The sequence below is a fragment of the Pleurodeles waltl genome, chromosome 4_2 (assembly GCF_031143425.1).
Source record: "Pleurodeles waltl isolate 20211129_DDA chromosome 4_2, aPleWal1.hap1.20221129, whole genome shotgun sequence".
Lineage (NCBI taxonomy): Eukaryota > Metazoa > Chordata > Amphibia > Caudata > Salamandridae > Pleurodeles > Pleurodeles waltl.
This window is the reverse complement of record NC_090443.1, coordinates 774564368-774579531: the sequence shown is the minus strand read 5'-3', so window position 1 is coordinate 774579531 and position 15164 is coordinate 774564368. Positions and strand designations below refer to the sequence as shown.

The 15164-nt window shown below is 42.8% G+C and overlaps 1 protein-coding gene across 1 annotated transcript in view; it reads left to right on the top strand.

Annotated features, from left to right (window-relative positions):
- TNNI3K (TNNI3 interacting kinase) overlaps window positions 1–15164 on the top strand; it is a 2589932-nt gene that overhangs the window by 2411022 nt on the left and 163746 nt on the right. Inside the window, exon 23 of the mRNA XM_069232439.1 lies at window positions 2351–2520. Coding sequence (XP_069088540.1) covers window positions 2351–2520 — 170 coding nt within the window. The remainder of the gene's footprint in view (window positions 1–2350; window positions 2521–15164) is intronic.

Below are 15164 nucleotides of genomic sequence, written 5' to 3'. Positions count from 1 at the left end.
ATCTCCATTGACTGTAGACAAATATGCCTAACATCAAAGAAACATTCTTATAAATGTTATCACCACTTTTTAAAAACTGATATCAGTGACATCATGACCATGTTTCCATACATCTTTTTGTATCTTGATGTGTTTAGGTATGCTCCTTCACTCTTACAATACTACTATAAGCTGTTAAACGTGCTTGCTCCAAGGTGAAACACTTTAGTATGAACAACTTCTCATGTGCTCCTCCTTTATATAAAGAGCTGTGCCACCCTCCCATGGATGGAAACTCCAATGCCATCTCTGACCACCTGCTCACCACCTGGGGCCAGCTCACCACACAAAATACTACAGCCATCATCAACTTAGTCCACACTGGAGTACCCACGGGCCCCTGTCCCCACACACATTTTCAACCTCGGTAGCAAGATGATTAGCAGCAAGCTCACTGCCATCTTCAATTCATCCATAACTACGGCCACCTTCCCTATTGTATAGAAATACCCAGAAGTCAGAGCCTCAAGAAACCCTTTGCTGACCCCAGGGAGCTCACAAACTCCCACTGCATCTCTCTGTTCCCTTTTGTTGCCAAAGTCCTCAAAAAGGCTATCAACCGCCAACTCACAGAACACCTGGAGATCAACAATCTTCTGGACCCCTACCAATCCAGATTACACACCAACCACAGCACAAAAACCGCCGTGATCATTGCTACTGATAACATCAGAAACCTCCTTGACCAGGGAGAAATGGCAGCACTGATCCTCCTCGTCCTCTCAGCAGCATTCAAGACCGCATCCCACTACACCTTTATCTAGAGGCTTCATCGCATCGGAATACAAGGAGACGCCCTCAAATGGTTTCCATCCTTTTGCGCCGGAAGAACCCTGAGAATCCATCTATCACCTTTTACCTCGAAACCCAAGCATATCATCTGCAGCATACTACAAAGCTCCTCACTCAGCCCTACATTGTTCAACATCTACATGATCCGCTTGGCCAACATCATCAGAACCCACGGAATGAAAATAATATCCCACACAAATGACACCCAGCTCATCCTCTCACTATGAGAAGACCCCACCACCATGAAGGCCAACTTCCACAGGTGCATGATGGGTCTTGCTGACTGGATAAATAACAACTGCCTAAAACTCAACACAGATGAAACTGCTGATCATTGGGAACAACACCTCTCTGTGAAACGACTCCTGGTGACTTATTGAACTAGGACCAGCACCCACTCCAACAGACCACACTTACGACCTTGGCATCATCCAGAACAGCAAGCTCACCATGGAAAACCACATCTAAGCAGTCTTCCACCTAAGATTTTCAAATGGCTCCCCATCAGCACTAGATGAACTGTCACTCAAGCACTAGTCACAGGCCACCTGAACTATGGCAACACAAATCTACGTAGGACTCACCAAACACCTCCTGAAGAGACTGTAGACCATCGAGAATTTATTGGCCAGACTCATCCTTTACCTCCACAAACTGATCCACACCACCTCCCACCTCAAAAAGCTCCACTGGCTCCACATTCAGAAGAATCCACACCATCAAAGCCCTTCACAAAAAAAGACCAGCATACATTAGCACTGCCTTAACTTCCACCAATACTCCAGACACCTGTGCTTCGCTTCCCTCTCCCACACACACACCTCCCGAATCCGCCAAAGCAACAGTAGAGGATGCCCCTTCTCCTATCTTGAAACAAAATCCTGGAATGACCCCCCCTTCACCTACGGACCTCATTCTCTCTTCTGGAACTGAGGAAAGCACTCAAGACCTGGCAGTTCAACTTAACCCCCTAGCAGCTATGTTCTCAGCACCTAGATACCATCACAAGTGATTAGCCACGTGCTATAAATTCTGTTTGATTGATTGACCCTCACATAAAGAACTTAGCAAGGCTATACAAAAAAATGTAAGAGGCCATAGTTGACAAAGGTCTGTAAAATGCATGACTAGTTTGAAAGGAAGAGAAAGCTACTGGGCTGGCATTGTACTCCTCACTTTTCTCTCTCCGTAACAGTAAGGTAGCGACTGCCTGAGTCTCCTAGACACATTGTACTACTGCCTTTAACAATTTACTTGATTTCATCCCCACAACCATTGTACATCTGAAAGTGACTGAACTTATGTTGATTTTGTGGCAGTGTTTTAGAGCTCATTTAAAGAAGGGTGCTTAACTGACTTTAATTAGCAATTGCCAGTGACCTTTTTATAATACTGAAAGAAACAGTACGCAAGTGGAAATATGGGAGCATAGTTAACAATGTTCACAGAATCATTTAATGCATTGGCATGCTTCTCAAGGTTTGCTTGTGTTCATGCTCACATTGTGTTCTTTATGCAGTTGATGTCTCCAACCTCCAGCAACAGCAGTGGCTCTCTTTCCCCATCTTCATCTTCGGATTGTTTGGTTCCACGTGGTAGTCCAGGGCGTAGTCATGTTGCAGCTTTACGTACTCGCTTTGAATTGGAGTATGCTTTGAATTCAAGAGCTCATACTGCTTGGTCACAGAGGTAGGTAATTGAATACTTTATAGGCATTTATCTGTATTTGTTGCTGAATGCTGGTTTGGTGATTAGTAAGCAAAGTCCATTCAATGTGGAAAATGTAAGTGAAAATTCTGTGACCACTAATGGTGCTATTATTAGTAAAATTGTGTGCAAATTTTGAGAAAGTCTGGGGAAACTGTGCAAACATTGTAGTTTTTCGCTTTGACTCCTGCCCATGAAAATCATGACTTTTGTGATCTTTTTGTGCACACCCTTGTGTAAAACTAACAGAATTATTTTGCCTTAGATTTATTTCAATAAAAAGAGCTAGATCAAGATTCACTATCATTTACCACATTATTCTTCAAAACTATTGAATTCTAAATATCATGCTACAAATATTTTTTTATCAGAATATCGATTATTGAATTATTTTGAAGGTAACATTTGTAGGTAAGTGTAGTTTTACTATACTTAATTCCACACATATATACCTTGATTATTATATTATATTATAAATATATGTATATATATATATATATATATATATATATATATATATATATATATATATATATATATATATGGTTAGGTATTGTAATAAGATCTTACTTTACAACAAAAAAAAAAAGCTTAGAATTTCAATGAACTAACAAAATGATAAACCGATGTAAGGTATGGTAGTAATATCCAACTTTACTTTAAAAAAACACCAGATTTTTTTTTATTCATTTTTTTTTCATAGTACTGTGATACTTGAGCGAGACGACTATGCTGGCTGAGTCCTGCAAGAATTTACTGGAACCTTGCTGGTTCCTGCAGGAGTAGCCCAGACCAGTGGACTAAAGTTTGTTAATTTAGTCCCAGGGAGTGCCCCTACAGGATGCCCCCCCACCAGGGCAGGTACCCCTACCCTGCACCCTTATGACTAATTTATTTTCTTAACTTCAGAACACGGGGACCAAGTCCCTGTGTCCTGTAATGGGAGTTGCAACATTTCTCTTGATGTTGTCACCAGCCAGTTAGATTGCTCTGTCTCTTGGCACCATGGAGGCCAGTGTTTTTTTTTTTTTCATTTACGGTCCACAGGAGTACCACAGGACTCCCACTGGCACCAACCATGTCAATATAATTAACATTTAAACCCTAGTTTTTTCAAAATGGCAGAATGTATTTACATCACAAAAGGCATGCTTTTCGAATGAAGCTCTAGCTTTTGGCCAAATTTGGTTTAGTTCTGTTCAGCCATTTGTTTTCAATCACTTCATAAAATTTGTATGGGGAAATTGCATGGAAAAATGCTTTGTCGGACCCCCCTCCCTTATTCTCGGATCACCCTTGAAACTTTTCAGGAAGGAGCTTGTGTACACCCTGTCTGGGTCAGACTGACAGTTGGGCTGTTTGTGAATCTCCACTAGACAGTGACACTAAGGAAGCTATGGTGTAGCCAGCATATCCTGATGCATCATCTGGGCTAGAGTGGAGGGAGGAGCTGACACTTACAACTGAATGGGCCGTGCCTGCCCTCACACAATGCAGTCTCCAACCCCCTGGTGTGTGTTTGGGGCCAGGCCTGGGCAAGGCAGGATCTTGTAAACAACAGAAGCTTTCCTTTGAAGTTTGCCTACTTCAAAAGCAGAAAGGGGTATAAGTAGTGGATCCAGAACCCCAGATTTGTAGATTACTTCTGGATTCAAAAGGAACCTCTGCCAAGGAGAAGAGCTGAAGAGCTGGAGGAGGAGTACCCCCCCTTTGCCAGTGACTCTGCTTTGCTGGGTTGGCCTGCAGTTGCTGCTTCTGCCTGAGAGAGGGCAAAGACTGGACTCTGTGTTATATTCTTGCTTATGAAGTGTCTCCAAGGGCTTGAACTGAGCTTGCCTCCTGTTTTGAAATCTCAGAACCATCAAAGACCTCTTCTGCCAGCATCTAAACTCTCTACTGAGACTCCTACCCTGCCAAGTGGTGCCCTATCCAGTCCCTGGGTCCCTTAAAGGTGAAGCTGGTGGAACCAAGGTAGAAATCCATGCACAGGAGCCATGCGGGGAAACTTTTGATGCACCATGTGTAACGCAGCTGTAAAAACAACATGCCACTTGTATAGCGGCTATGAAATTGACGCACCACCTGCATCATGACTGGGAAATGGACACATCACCTGCATCACGGTAAGAGAAATGATGCAACACCCGCTCGCAGCTATTGAAATCGCCATAAGCCCCATGCAGCATGGTTCCTCATCACCGTGCGGCCGGGTTTCACCTGCGTCATCGCTGGACATCGAAATCGACGTGAACCTCCCCGGACCCGAGGTGCCCGTCCGGAAATCAACACATCGCTCTCTTGTGGGAGAGAAATGCAATGCATTCCCTACCCAACCAGAGAAGAAATGACATACCACCTCACTTGCGAGTAAGGAATTTTCAGATGCATGCTCACCCTTACGGCTTTATTTTTGACACAAAGCAGGTACTTTGTGTGTAACAACAACGCATCCATTGTTTTCCATGGAGTAAGACTCTTTTTTTTTTAAACAAAAAAATCATAACTTTACTTGTGTGTGTTCAATTTTTAGTGTTTTGGATTTGTTTGATTTAGATAAATACTGTGTGCTTTGGTACAAATTCTTTACACATTGCCTTTGAGATGAGCCTGACTGCTTGTGCCAAGCTACTAAGGGAGTGAGCAGGGGTTATCTTAAGTGTATATCTCCATTGCCCTGCCTGGAGTGAGGGTCCCAGAGACCACATTTCTAACAGGGATTATATACTAAAAGACTGTAAAATGGTGGAATAGCATCTTGCACACTCTTACATTGATCCTCGTTGTAAAGTATGCAGTATGGTTATGTGTCACATTACAGTGGGCATAGTCTACTTATGTGCATGTAAAGACCTGAGTATGTGTTACACAGTGAGTGACAGTGTAATGTGAGTGAATGCAAATATACATAGTAATAATGTTAAGTGGCACTACATGTATTAGCTTCCTTATGTGTGTACTTACCTGTTGTCCTTTGGAGTATGCTGGCCTCAACTTGGGGATTCATTCCTTCACAGAGAAGTGACAATCCTGGCCTGTCACTTACAGGGAGTACACAACATCATATAGCCTTGCTGCAGTGGACTATGATATCATACGTATCATGGTCCCAGGTTAGTCAAGGGATCCTACAGCATGATTGTCTCATGTATAGACCCACTACTAGTAAAGGGGATGTGCAATATGTACATATTCCAGTGTGTAAAGTGACTTTAAATGGTGAGATTCCCGTTACAAGCCACAGCATCAGTTCCTATGCCTGGGTTATGGAGCCATAGGAATTCTGAATCATTTAAGGCTTTGCAAGACGCATCCGGAAGAAGTGTCACACAATGAAAAACAAAAAATATAAATATCACTGGATCAGTTGTGAGGTTTTCTGACGAAACAACCACCCTGCATGCATTGTAAGCTGTGTGACACAGTTGAATCATATGCAGCTTTTTTTCTGATGCTGGTCTTGACAAACTGATGCATTGGGCCAAACGCGTCACCTTGTTGGTATGGAGCTAACATTGTGCTGCCGGAGCATAAACAAAATGATACAATAGTGGTGCAAGCTCCTTGTAAACATGCACCATAATATACACCCAACATTTGCTAAAGAGTGGTGTAAAGCAGTGGGCTATAAACCTGGAAGGCATTGTATAATTGTACCAAGGGGCATTCAAACAATACAACTTACTTCCTGATAATATTATTAGGAAAGCCCTTGCTAAACTCATAATATATTAGAAAGCAAATGGTCTTATACAGTCAGAAAATGCAAAGGAGACAATGCTAATTGATGAGATCTCTCTAGGTAATCAATGTTGCAAACAAGCCCCCAAACATTATAACATCGGCAGATTGAATGTTTCACCTTCATGCCACAAACAAGAGATTACAGTACACACTGAATGTCAAGAGACCAAGTCATGTAACAAGTAAAGGAAGCATGTTGAACACAGATAGCAAGAGGCAAAATTGCTGTGCCTTGTGCACCCATACACACAAGAGTTCAGGCAACAAAAACAACAAAACCTAACATATAGAGTGCTGTATAAGAGCCAAACACATGCCTCACAGTAATACAAGTAAAAATGGTAGTTATATCACTGTCTGAGTATAAACAAGGTATGGACCTAAAAAGATGCTATTTCTCGCCTCATCATTTCTTTCTTCTTTATTTCCAATAAGATATGCACATCCAACCCTGGTAGATCACAAAAGCAACTGAATCCATCTTACAATCTATTTCACTCATTCTAATTCCATTCCTAGTTGCTAGGCAGCCGTTGAGACTACACTGTCACATTTCATTGAATACAACATATCTCCCTCCTTACAGTAACCAAAACTATATACAAATTTGCATGCAATAAACAATAAAAAAAAAATAATAATAATAAATATATCTATAACAATTTGCTTAAATATCTACATGTACACATTATCTACTACCAGGAACATTGCTCCGTATAGCAATCCATTAGGTACTCTGGTTTCCTAACCACCCTCTTTGCCATCCTCGTCCACACTAGCTCCTCCTCATCACTTACTTCAGACCTCCCATACCAATTTTCCTTCCACCCTCACATTTCCCTGCAACTACATTTGACCACAATCTCCATATTCCACCTCCTGCCATCCTCCAAATCCACACTGTATCTCCTTACCCTGACTACACATTTAGGCTCCGACCATTTGAACAAACACTTTTTGGTGCCCTGCCATAATCTGGTTCGCACCGAGTCCCCAGCAGCCACGTTACACTCCTTCACCCTACCCATCATTCTTTCATCATATTTCCCTTTTATCCTCTCCACACGACGTAACAAACTCTTAACATCTATCCTTCTCTTACCTGCCTTACCCATCCAACCCGGTACAGCCCTGGTACGTAGTTTCCTTCTCTTCAATAACATAAAAGGTGTCTCCAATGTCAGGGAATGTGGAGTAATACGATAATTCCACAACAAATTTTTAATCTCCCTCTTCCAATTCAATCCATTTTGGAGTGAAAGTTGTATATTGTCACCCAAAACCCTTTTGAACCTTTCCACCAAACCATTCTCCCTACGATGTGCTTCAGCAGTCTTAATGTGCTTAACACCACACCCTGCTAAGTTATCTTCAAATTCACACAATGTAAATTGCGAACCATTATCAGTCACCACTTCTTCAGGATAACCTTCCCTCCTCCATATTTCCTCACAAAACTCTATGACCATACCTGCCTTGATATCTTTCACCACACTAACTTCCGGCCATTTGGAACGTTACTCTACCATAACAATCACATACCTTTTACCACCTTCACCCAATTCAAACGGACCACACACGTCCATACCCACCTTCTGCCATGGTTTGCCCGGGAACAGCATAGGAATGACAGGCGTTCTCTCAATAACATGTGTTTTGTCACTACATGCACAGCACAAACAATTTCTCACATATCTCTCAACATTCTTATCCATACCTGGCCACCAAAAATCCTCCCTCGCTTTCCTCTTCATTCCTGACATACCCCCATGTTTATCATGTAAAATTTCCAAAACGTCCTGTGTTAGTTTGTGCGGCACAATCAGTTTGTCTCCTCTCCTCACAATATTGCTCTGCTCAGATAATTCCGGCCACATGTTCTTATAATTAGCCACCATCCTGGCCTCCTCTCCTAATTCCGACCATTGCTTGCGCAAATTCCTCTTTAAAATTTGCATTTCACATTCCTCCTCCACTGCTGTCTTCCATACTTCCTCACTTATAGCTTTTATCTTCATGTCCTGTATGTCTGCCACCACCCAATCTTCATCTTCTTCATCATTCATTCCCTCAACTGCCAATCTAGACAGACAATTGGCATTCACATTTGCCATACCTGGTACATACTTCACTGTAAAAGTATACTCCTGCAAACTATATAACCACTTCACAATCCTCGGAGACGCACGACTGGCACCCCTTGTAGTAAAAATATTAACCAACGGCTTATGGTCTGTTCGTAACTTTCTTCCCCACACATAATTCCTGAAGTACTGATTTCCCCACCAACAGGCAAGTGCTTCCTTCTCAATTGCAGAATAGGTCGCCTCAGCTACTTTTAAAGTTCGTGAAGCAAAAGCTATCACATGTTCCTTCCCTTTGTGAATTTGCATCAACACCGCTCCCAAACCATACATACTCGCATCAGTCGATATTATAGTATGATTTTGCGTTACAAGAGGCTTCAACTCAACCGCGCCAATAATGCTTCTTTTGAGTTTGACAAACGCTTGTTGACATTTGTTTGACCAAACATACTGTTGATTTCTTTTCATTAGTACACACAATAGCTGTGCTATATTCGCAAAATTCTTTAAGAATTTGGCATAATAGTCTGCCAAACCTAGGAATGACCTTAACTGATTCTTATTAACTGGACTAGGTGCCTTTTTAATTGCCTCCATCAAACTGACTTTTGATTTTTATTCCATACCCAGATATAGTGTGACCTAAATACTCAACAGTTTGACACCCAAATTTGCACTTGTTTACCTCAACCATCAGTCCCACTTTTTCCAAGATTTGACATACACTTCTCAATACACGGTCATGCTCATCCACGCATTCCGCCCATGCCAACACATCATCCTGTAAAAAATCTCAAATGCTCAATTCCATCTAATAGATTATGCATAATTCTCTGAAATACCGCTGAGGCAGATGCAAGGCCCAATGGCATGCTTATAAATCTAAACGCCCCCTCAGGCGTGATGAAAGATGTAAGATATCTTGATTCTGGATGCAACAAAATTTGATGGTACACATTTGATAAATCTATGGTTGAATACACCTTCACACCTTGAATTTCAAACAGTTACTCATTTATATTGGGAATGGGATGCCTATCTACCCATATGTAGTCATTAAGGTCTCTCAAATCCACACACGTTGTGATCTTGCCATTCGACTTGCGAGCCAAAAGCACTGGACTCAACCACTCTGACGATTCAATTTTCTCTATTACTCCCAACTCCAATAATCTCGACAGCTCAGCTTTCATTGCATCTTTCAACACTCCGGTACACTCCTCACCTTATGCACTCTTGGCACTGCACCTTCCTTCAAAACACTTTTGTGATGACATTTTTTTAGACAACCCAATTTATTACTAAATAGACTAGAAAATTCAATCTTCCACTTCTCTGCATGTTCCTGTGACACGGTTAGAACTTGTTCTTTATTATTGGGATTCAACAATACTTTTAACGCCCTTTGCTGTTTCCACCACAATAAACACCGACCATTTTCCACCACATACACCCAACATAAGGTTTCTTTCTCTTTGTTTGAATACCACTTGTCCATGGAAACAACCCACAATTGGAATTATGTTCCCTCCATATCCAACCAATTCTATTTTAGAACTAGATAAATCACTTTGTCATAGTTTAAGCCACATCACCTTATCAATGAGTGTATAAGGAGAATACAAATCTGCCCACAAAGTCACTAACACACCATTTAGGCTGACTACACATTTCAGAGGTTTATATTGATCCTGTTCTAACATAGAAACACTCTTTTCCTGCATTCGTTCATCTGTGGAGATATCGTTAAGCATAAACACTTCTATATAGTCGTCATCATCCACATTCTCATAGGAGGAAATATGCGACGCCTTCTGAATATTAGCCTGTAAGCAATTCACACTTTTCTTTCTACTTATCAATTTCTTTTGATTATACACCTTAGAAAAATGTCCCATCCTGTCATATTTGAAACAAACTCATTGAAGATGCCAAATGTTTTATACTTCTGCATCTATAACAGTTTTTCCTTTCATCCTCTTTGCTGCTGTTTTTGTTGTGTTCAACAGTGTTAACTGCTTGCACCAACGCATCTTCTGCTTAATTTTTTTCTAACTCCTGAACATATCTTGACAGATCCTCTACACGTTTCGCCTCTGCTATAGCTTCATCTAAAGATGGATCTTTTAAACTCAACAACTTCTCTTGAATTCTCAGACTCTTCGTATGATTTATCAATTGAGCCCTAATTATTTATTTGTGTAAGTCTCTAAACTTACACGTGTTCGCTAACGTTAGCAGTGCACTTGGCTAGGGTGTGCCCAGGAGTCATTCCTATTGACTAGCTAGTGCCAGCCATAAATGTGACACATCCAGGCACCCACTTCAGCACACTTTCTGGACCTGCAGAAGTTTAAAAGATGACTGGACCTGCTACCTCTTGTACCCATGACAAAGAAGTGGACTCCAAAGTTCAGTTGGCTGACCGTTTGTTTAAGTTACAGGGCCATACCAAGTTGCAGGAGGTCTTTTACTGGAAGTCCCATTCTGACAAATGGCAACCGGGCCCACACTTACCCTGTAAGTCTTTATGGGGCTGATTTAAGAAATGTGTCTCTGCACTCAGTGAGGCGCACTTTTCTTGTGCCCATTAGCGTCCCTCTACCCATACCATGTGTGTGCCGTACTTAAAATACAGCGCACTATGATGCAGGGTAGTGGGCAATAGAATCAGAATTCCTGACTGTAGGAAGTTGGCTCTGTATGTGCTATTTCAAAGTAAGGAATAGCATGCACAGAGTCCAAGGGTTCCCCTTAGAGGTAAAATAGTGGTAAAAAGAGATAATACTAATGCTCTATTTTGTGGTAGTGTGGTCGAGCAGTAGGCTTATCCAAGGAGTAGTGTTAAGCATTTGTTGTACATACACATATACAATAAATGAGGTACACACACTCAGAGACAAATCCAGCCAATAGGTTTTGTTATAGAAAAATATCTTTTCTTAGTTTATTTTAAGAACCACAGGTTCAAATTTAACATGTAATATCTTGTTTGAAAGGTATTGCAGGTAAGTGCATTAGGAACTTTGAATCATTTCAATTGCATGTATACTTTTCAAGTTATTCACAAATAGCTATTTTAAAAGTGGACACAGTGCAATTTTCACAGTTCCTGGGGGAGGTAAGTTTTTGTTAGTTTTACCAGGTAAGTAAGACACTTACAGGGTTCAGTTCTTGGTCCAAGGTAGCCCACCGTTGGGGGTTCAGAGCAACCCCAAAGTTACCACACCAGCAGCTCAGGGCCGGTCAGGTGCAGAGTTCAAAGTGGTGCCCAAAACGCATAGGCTTCAATGGAGAGAAGGGGGTGCCCCGGTTCCAGTCTGCCAGCAGGTAAGTACCCGCGTCTTCGGAGGGCAGACCAGGGGGGTTTTGTAGGGCACCGGGGGGGACACAAGCCCACACAGAAATTTCACCCTCAGCGGCGCGGGGGCGGCCGGGTGCAGTGTTAGAACAAGCGTCGGGTTCGCAATGGAAGTCAATGAGAGATCAAGGGATCTCTTCAGCGCTGCAGGCAGGCAAGGGGGGGCTTCCTCGGGGAAACCTCCACTTGGGCAAGGGAGAGGGACTCCTGGGGGTCACTTCTGCAGTGAAAGTCCGGTCCTTCAGGTCCTGGGGGCTGCGGGTGCAGGGTCTTTTCCAGGCGTCGGGACTTAGGTTTCAGAGAGTCGCGGTCAGGGGAAGCCTCGGGATTCCCTCTGCAGGCGGCGCTGTGGGGGCTCAGGGGGGACAGGTTTTGGTACTCACAGTCGTAGAGTAGTCCGAGGGTCCTCCCTGAGGTGTTGGTTCTCCACCAGCCGAGTCGGGGTCGCCGGGTGCAGTGGTGCAAGTCTCACGCTTCTTGCGGGGAGATTGCAGGGTTCTTTAAAGCTGCTCCTTTGGATAAAGTTGCAGTCTTTTTGGAGCAGGTCCGCTGTCCTCTGGAGTTTCTTGTCGTCGTCGAAGCAGGGCAGTCCTCAGAGGATTCAAAGGTCGCTGGTCCCTTTGGAAGGCGTCGCTGGAGCAGAGTTCTTTGGAAGGCAGGAGACAGGCCGGTGAGTTTCTGGAGCCAAGGCAGTTGTTGTCTTCTGGTCTTCCTCTGCAGGGGTTTTCAGCTAGGCAGTCCTTCTTCTTGTTGTTGCAGGAATCTAATTTCTAGGTTCAGGGAGAGCCCTTAAATACTAAATTTAAGGGCGTGTTTAGGTCTGGGGGGTTAGTAGCCAATGGCTACTAGCCCTGAGGGTGAGTACACCCTCTTTGTGCCTCCTCCCAAGGGGAGGGGGTCACATCCCTAATCCTATTGGGGGAATCCTCCATCTGCAAGATGGAGGATTTCTAAAAGTTAGAGTCACCTCAGCTCAGGACACCTTAGGGGCTGTCCTGACTGGCCAGTGACTCCTCCTTGTTATTCTCATTATTTTCTCCGGCCTTGCCGCCAAAAGTGGGGGCCGGGGCCGGAGGGGGCGGGCAACTCCACTAGCTGGAGTGTCCTGCGGTGCTGTGACAAAGGGGTGAGCCTTTGAGGCTCACCGCCAGGTGTTACAGCTCCTGCCTGGGGGAGGTGTTAGCATCTCCACCCAGTGCAGGCTTTGTTACTGGCCTCAGAGTGACAAAGGCACTCTCCCCATGGGGCCAGCAACATGTCTCTAGTGTGGCAGGCTGCTGGAACCAGTCAGCCTACACAGATAGTCGGTTAAGTTTCAGGGGGCACCTCTAAGGTGCCCTCTGTGGTGTATTTTACAATAAAGTGTACACTGGCATCAGTGTGCATTTATTGTGCTGAGAAGTTTGATACCAAACTTCCCAGTTTTCAGTGTAGCCATTATGGTGCTGTGGAGTTCGTGTAAAACAGACTCCCAGACCATATACTCTTATGGCTACCCTGCACTTACAATGTCTAAGGTTTTGCTTAGACACTGTAGGGGCACAGTGCTCATGCACTGGTACCCTCACCTATGGTATAGTGCACCCTGCCTTAGGGCTGTAAGGCCTGCTAGAGGGGTGTCTTACCTATACTGCATAGGCAGTGAGAGGCTGGCATGGCACCCTGAGGGGAGTGCCATGTCGACTTACTCATTTTGTTCTCACTAGCACACACAAGCTGGTAAGCAGTGTGTCTGTGCTGGGTGAGGGGTCTCTAGGGTGGCATAATACATGCTGCAGCCCTTAGAGACCTTCCCTGGCATCAGGGCCCTTGGTACCAGAGGTACCAGTTACAAGGGACTTATCTGGATGCCAGGGTGTGCCAATTGTGGAATCAAAAGTACAGTTTAGGGAAAGAACACTGGTGCTGGGGCCTGGTTAGCAGGCCTCAGCACTCTTTCAATTCAAAACATAGCATCAGCAAAGGCAAAAAGTCAGGGGGTAACCATGCCAAAGAGGCATTTCCTTACACTGACGCTATTGATGTACACTGCAGGAGTAACGCCAATATTTTGGCGCTACTCCTGCAGAGTGCATAGGGGCCCATTGTATTTAGTGGCATGCCCTCTTTTAACACCTGCTCTGAGATTTTATTGCACCATTTTTTTGCCCCCCTCCAACGGGGGAATGACCCTCTTGCCTACAATATGTCTGGTGCAAACATAATGTGGTGCAAGGTAAATATGCTGCCTTAGCATAAAATAAATTAGGCTATGTCAGCGCTAAGGTGGTGCTAGTGCCTCTTAAATCAGGCCCTAAGTATCTCTTCTGAGTTCCTAGGAGACTTTAGAAGTGTAACCCTGTGGTGGATCGGGACTTGAAGGACTTGGGTGAGGGTAAAATCTTTGACCAGGACAAACCTGGTTTGTGTATCCAACCTGCACTCCATCGCCAGCAGTCTCAAATTGCATCTAAATCCCTGTCTACTGTGACCATTGACTATTTTTGGCACTTTGTGCTTTTTGATGCTATTTCTATTTAAATCTTGAAAAAATATATATCTCTCATTCCCCTTCTTACATTTTTGTCATTTTTGTGTCATTATGTTTTTTAATTGTTTTCACAACTTTTGTAAATTGGATGATTTTTATTGCATTACCCTGTTATGTTGGTGCTATATAACTGCTTTACACATTGCCCCGAGGTAAGCCTTTCTGCTTAGTAACTTTGAGGATTCATTCTGACAAGGGTTGTGATTATTCCCATCCCAAATAATAATCTAATGTCTTACCTGATACAACAATTTGCCCCCATGTACAACAGTTTCACAGAACATACCCGAGTGAGTCAACCTATTGACAGTAGATAAAGTGTTGTAAATATTAAAAGAACACAGCCATTGTGACCTGGCTGCTAATAGCCACACCGGGGTAAATTTTAATTGAAAACATCTAAAACACAGAAAAACATTTAGTATGATGATAAATGTCCCCTAACGAGGGTCGCAAACACAGGCACTCAAGCCTATATAAAGGATCACAAGCACAATTAACTACCTTTTCAAATAAATCGTTAATTAAGAAAACTAAATTACATTAAATTTAATTTTATTTTCTTAAGTTTAATAAAAAATTAAAGAGGTATTAAACTATTTTATAATTAGATAATAAATATGTACTATTTTACATATTTTTAAACATTAAATTATAATTATTTTTATTTTTAACTATTTTAAATAGCTTAATTTAATAGAGCAGTATTTCCTATGGGGTTTCATTTTATCCCTAACAGTAATTTCTATTGGAGGTTGTTGCAGTACCATTGGTCGGAGTGAACTTACTTCAGCTCTGAACTGGAATATTTTACTACCATTTTGAGTCCCTGTTTGGCAGTAGTAGCCTCAGAGGTTCCGTTTGTGAATAGCAATGGGCTTACTTTTTTGTGGGTGGGTACACGTTC